General features: G+C 43.6%; 1 protein-coding gene across 2 annotated transcripts; it reads right to left on the bottom strand.

Moving 5' to 3' along the window:
• Positions 1 to 1028: 1028 nt before the first annotated feature.
• Positions 1029 to 4142, bottom strand: LOC148030629 (cytochrome P450 CYP72A616-like). Of its 2 annotated transcripts, none has more exons than XM_087686966.1 (5): positions 3630 to 4142; positions 3115 to 3338; positions 2522 to 2760; positions 1969 to 2356; positions 1029 to 1764 (listed from the first exon to the last, which is right to left on the bottom strand). In XM_087686966.1, the coding sequence occupies exons 1-5, from the start codon at positions 3934 to 3936 to the stop codon at positions 1330 to 1332; spliced, it is 1593 nt and encodes a 530-aa protein (XP_087543092.1). In that variant the 5' UTR covers positions 3937 to 4142; the 3' UTR covers positions 1029 to 1329. The 2 variants fall into 2 exon arrangements, with proteins under 2 accessions (XP_087543092.1, XP_087543093.1); XM_087686967.1 differs by lacking the exon at positions 3630 to 4142 and adding an exon at positions 3499 to 3625.
• Positions 4143 to 4438: the final 296 nt, after the last annotated feature.

Raw genomic sequence — 4438 nt, 5'->3', positions numbered from 1 at the left:
TCTCCACACAGCACATATTTTATGTATTAATCATCTTCAAGCTCAAATAATAACCCAAATTACAAAATAGCATGCTTTTAACTTTTAAGTTTGCTTTTGTACCAAATAGAAATAAAACTAATGAGCGGACGCCCAAAAAATCAAGCGTACCCAAATACAATGTCCAAATACAAATATCTAAATCGTGCACCCATAAACGCTATCCTCCAATGTTTTTCACTGCCACTGCTACTATCTCTACACATCAATTGAAGCATTCACAATCATTAGTAAAATAATACAATTAAACCGATAATAAATACCTAGCAATCTTCAACTAAATAAATTAATTAATTGATTAAAAATCAATCATAATCTTAATTTATCACGAGTGCGCACTCTAAACTCATAAACGTTTATTAATTTAAATATGTATTTTGCGAAATCACCCGCTATAAAATCACCCATGAAATCACTAAATTAACAAAATGCCCGAAAAAGATAGACGTTCCCATGGACTTCTCATACAAAGAATCCACTTTATGTATGAGCCCCAGTAATAAAAGTTTACGGAATCCACCATAAAACTTCACAGAATAAAGCACCGTAAAACCTCATGAGTGCATCTCCTCTCCTTCTAAGTACTAAAAAAGGAGATGTTGGACAAAGATGGAGGAGACGGATGTTAAAAGCAACCGTGATTATGCCATGTGTAGACCACAATAGTGCAAAGGGAGCAAGGCCGACCAGTGGATGAATAGAGATTTTCCTCTCTTCGTTCCTCATATTGATCAATGGTAACAATCCTCTTGGTGTAGCAAGCAGTTCGCCAACTGCGCGTTTTCTAAATTAATTATAATAGTATAATACTATTGTTTAAAATGCTACAGGCGTTTAATCAACAAGGTTGTCTCTTGATATGACAGACAAATTGAGTGCAAGGTTATCAGGTAAACAAACTATGGGTATTTGAGTCGCATAAAAGTGTTGAGGAGGTTGTACGGCAGAGCACTTTGTTACAGGCGATATATTCACATGTCGTACAAAACTTGCGTAAGAAAAATGCAATGTATGATGTTATGTGCAGATATTGTGTAAAGTATATATACACGTATTGTATGTGTAGTATTACAGTCCATGCCATGCTACATGTCCAGGCTGCTCTTGTGCAAGTGTACACCTGCCACCATGTGCCCGCTTTCTGTCCATGTGCTCCTGTAGTCACATCATGAAGTTCACCCCTCTATCCAACTACTCCTGCAGCTTCTTCCAAATCCTCCTAATATAGCTGTAAGACCAACCCTCTACTGTACTTGAACAGGGGAGCAGAGTAAGTAGTTAATCTCCCTATTAGTTAACTGAGAGCTTTTCAAAAATAAGGGGCATGCCAAACTGAGGCTGCAAGGTGAGGACAATTGAGGGGGCATGGCGATAGTTGGGAGAGAGGCGAATGCGGTAGCGCTGCAGGATGGTTGCTAGCACCACCTTGGCTTCTAGCATGGCAAATGTCTGTCCAATGCAGTTGCGTGGCCCCATTGAGAATGGCATGAAGGCATGGGGCACAGTGCTTGCTTTTCCCACTCCACCCTCAAACCGCTCAGGTCGAAACTCGGATGCATCAGGGCCCCAAAACCTCTTGTCATGGTGCCATGCAATGATTGGCACCACTAGGATTGTCCCGGCCGGGACTACAATCTTCCCAAGCTGCAGGTCAGTGGGCGCTCTCCTGAACACGATTACTACAGGAGGGTATAATCGCAGTGTCTCATTCAGCACCATGTTCACCTGCAACCAACAAGTACAGAACACCTTCAGATGATGACATTAGAAAGACTTTAAAGGAAGCACCTCGATAATGATGTCCAACGCCAAGGTTGGGAAGGGTAGCCTAATTTATTTTTTACAACAGAAAGGCATAGCTAAAGATCTAGCAAGACAAACTTAGTAAATAAAAAACAATTGGAGACCACATCTGTCATGGTTACTCACAATTTTCAGGAGATTAATTGACTCGGCTGATGGCGGCTCCATCCCACAAACAGCATGCACTTCCTCTCTTACCCGCTCCTGCCATTCAGGATTGCTTGCTAGCAATAGAAATGTCCATGATAGCAATGTCGATGTGGTCTCATGCCCAGCAAAGAAGAAGGTCTTACACTCATCAATAATCTCATCAATCCCCATAGTCAGGTCCTTCTGACTTCCCTGCAGTTGTCTGGCATTTGCAGCCATCAGAAGCCCAAGAAGATCATTGTCACTAATGCTTCCTTGACCAATTCTACTTGATTCTAACCGCTTCTCAACAAGTTGCCGAAGAACAGTGACTATTTTCCTATTCAGCTTCCTCCGATACCGATTAAAAGTAGTTGGTATATATCTGCTCCAACAGGCACATAAATATTTCAATAACTGGTACCAGGTAGACTCATCACATGAAATCATATACCACACTAAACTACTTCAGACTATCCACCCTCCACAGTCTACACAGTCATTATTAAGTTGCCATTTACTTTTGAAAAATTGACACAGGGTTTCTAACCTTGAACCCGGGATGTAGATGGTGCGTAATATTTTATCGAAAAGAATTTGTTGTTCATGCTGCAGCTCAAACACTTGCTTGCCTTCTGCAAAACTGCTTCCAAAAGCAGTGTGCGCAATGACATCTGCAGTTAACTTTTGAAATGCATCGAATGCTTCAATCTCTTCCCCTTTGTCCACTCGACTCTCCCACTGCGCAATCATAGCAGTGGTGCAAGCAGCCATTGTTGGAGCCATAGCCTGCATAGAACAAGATGATAAGCAAACATGCCATGGAACCATAGGCATGACCCTCACAACGGGCATCTAATCAGAGCCATAGCCTGCATAGCAAGATGATGAGCAAACATGCCATATGAACCGTAGGCATGACCCTCACATAGGGCGTTTAATCATAGTGGGGGCCATACTGCCTGCCTGGAACAAGATCATGAGATAACATGGCCGTGTGAAACCTGAGCTTGATCCTGAGAAAGCCGATACATTCTTTTTGCAAGCGGAAGAGCACTTGATTCATGCTTGCACATTTCTGAGAGGCTATTTTGGTTCATTTGAATGCAAGCACACAGTAAAAGCCAGGTGCAAGAACCCTACCTTGAGCTTCTCGAGGAAAAAGGCTGGAGTCATTATGCGTCGATGTTGTGCCCACTTCTCACCTTCTAAGTTCACAAGGCCATTGCCCATCAGGTCATGAGTATCAGGCCTCCTCCCTGGCTTTGCGTAATACCCAAACTTGCTTGACAAAATTTCTTTGGCTTGATCAGGCTCTGAAAGGAAAACCCGGGCTTGTGGTCCAAACCAAAATACAAAGAGGTCACCTGCTCAGCAAAAGCACAACGCAAGATAGCAAAATGTGAAGTGAGAAACTTGGAAAATTTTGGCAAGAAGTTCTAGTGATTTGCCAGCGTCCTAAAATTTGAAGAATGCAAGACCATTCAAAGCGATTTTAGACCTTCGGAAGGATTACAAGTACATCACCCGTTAAAGGAATGGTAGCAACGTTGGAAGAGCGGTTATATCCCCGCCCAAATCCCTTAAAATGAAGTATGTTGGCGATGGAACAAGAGTCGATAGACGATGAGAACTGATAAGTGCGCGTAATAACTCACCGTAGAGCTTGGACCAGTGGTGGAGGTGAGGGAGGACGCGGGGGACGATGTCGTGGGAGAGCTCCGGCATGGGCCTCGCACGTGCGGCCTTGAAGAGGGAGACGATCTCGGGGAGGTTGCCACGTGGGGGGCAGAAGGGCAGGCATTTGATGGCCTGAGCCTCGAAGGCTCGCTTGATGCGAAGGGGCGTGAGCCAAAAGGACTGCAGGGCCTTCCAGGCGGCATAGAAGACCGCCGTGGCGACCAGAACCAGCACAGAGAAGGCCGCCTCCCTGCTACACCAGGCAACCTGCAGGAGATAGGCCATCTCTCTCTCTCTCTCTCAAGCTGTTCGGGCCTTCGTCTTCTCTCCTTCTCTTTCCTCTCCAAGCTAATCAATGACCTCTTCAGTCTCTCGACCAAGGCCTGTATTTTGCACCTGATTCCTGAAGGTATAAAACATACCTACAATGGCTTCTAGATGGTTTGACGCTTTATCCAGATCGCTGTCATTGCGCATCCCGCCTAATTTGGGCCTTCATTTCCTTCCTTTAGACTTTTGCCACTCATCGTGTTAGTTCCAAACACGAAGAGATATATTTTTCCCTTTCATTTTTTCTTGAAGTGATATATCTTTTGTCTTTTTATGTTTTGTTTATATCTTCAGGACTATCTCTTATTCAAAGATTTCCCAAGCCTCACACTCACCCACCAACCTAGCAAATCACGAATGATTCCTAAACCTCAAAGTAATTTCCATACTATATGTTATTGAAAGATTTCTTATAGCCTCACGTAACCCAACATGGCAAACAAGATGATTCCCAAGC

This window comes from Lygodium microphyllum, chromosome 10 (assembly GCF_053477565.2).
Source record: "Lygodium microphyllum isolate KBCC chromosome 10, Lygodium_microphyllum_v1.1.10, whole genome shotgun sequence".
Taxonomy (NCBI): domain Eukaryota; kingdom Viridiplantae; phylum Streptophyta; class Polypodiopsida; order Schizaeales; family Lygodiaceae; genus Lygodium; species Lygodium microphyllum.
This window is presented reverse-complemented; position numbering and strand designations above follow the sequence as displayed.

Coding starts and splice junctions, on each gene's coding strand:
- LOC148030629 (XM_087686966.1), bottom strand. CDS start 3,936: ATGGCCTATCTCCTGCAGGTTGCCTGGTGTAGCAGGGAGGCGGCCTTC. Junction 2,761..3,114: donor TTTTCCTCGAGAAGCTCAAG/GTAGGGTTCTTG, acceptor TGTTCTATGCAG/GCTATGGCTCCAACAATGGC. Junction 2,357..2,521: donor ATCTACATCCCGGGTTCAAG/GTTAGAAACCCT, acceptor CTGTTGGAGCAG/ATATATACCAACTACTTTTA.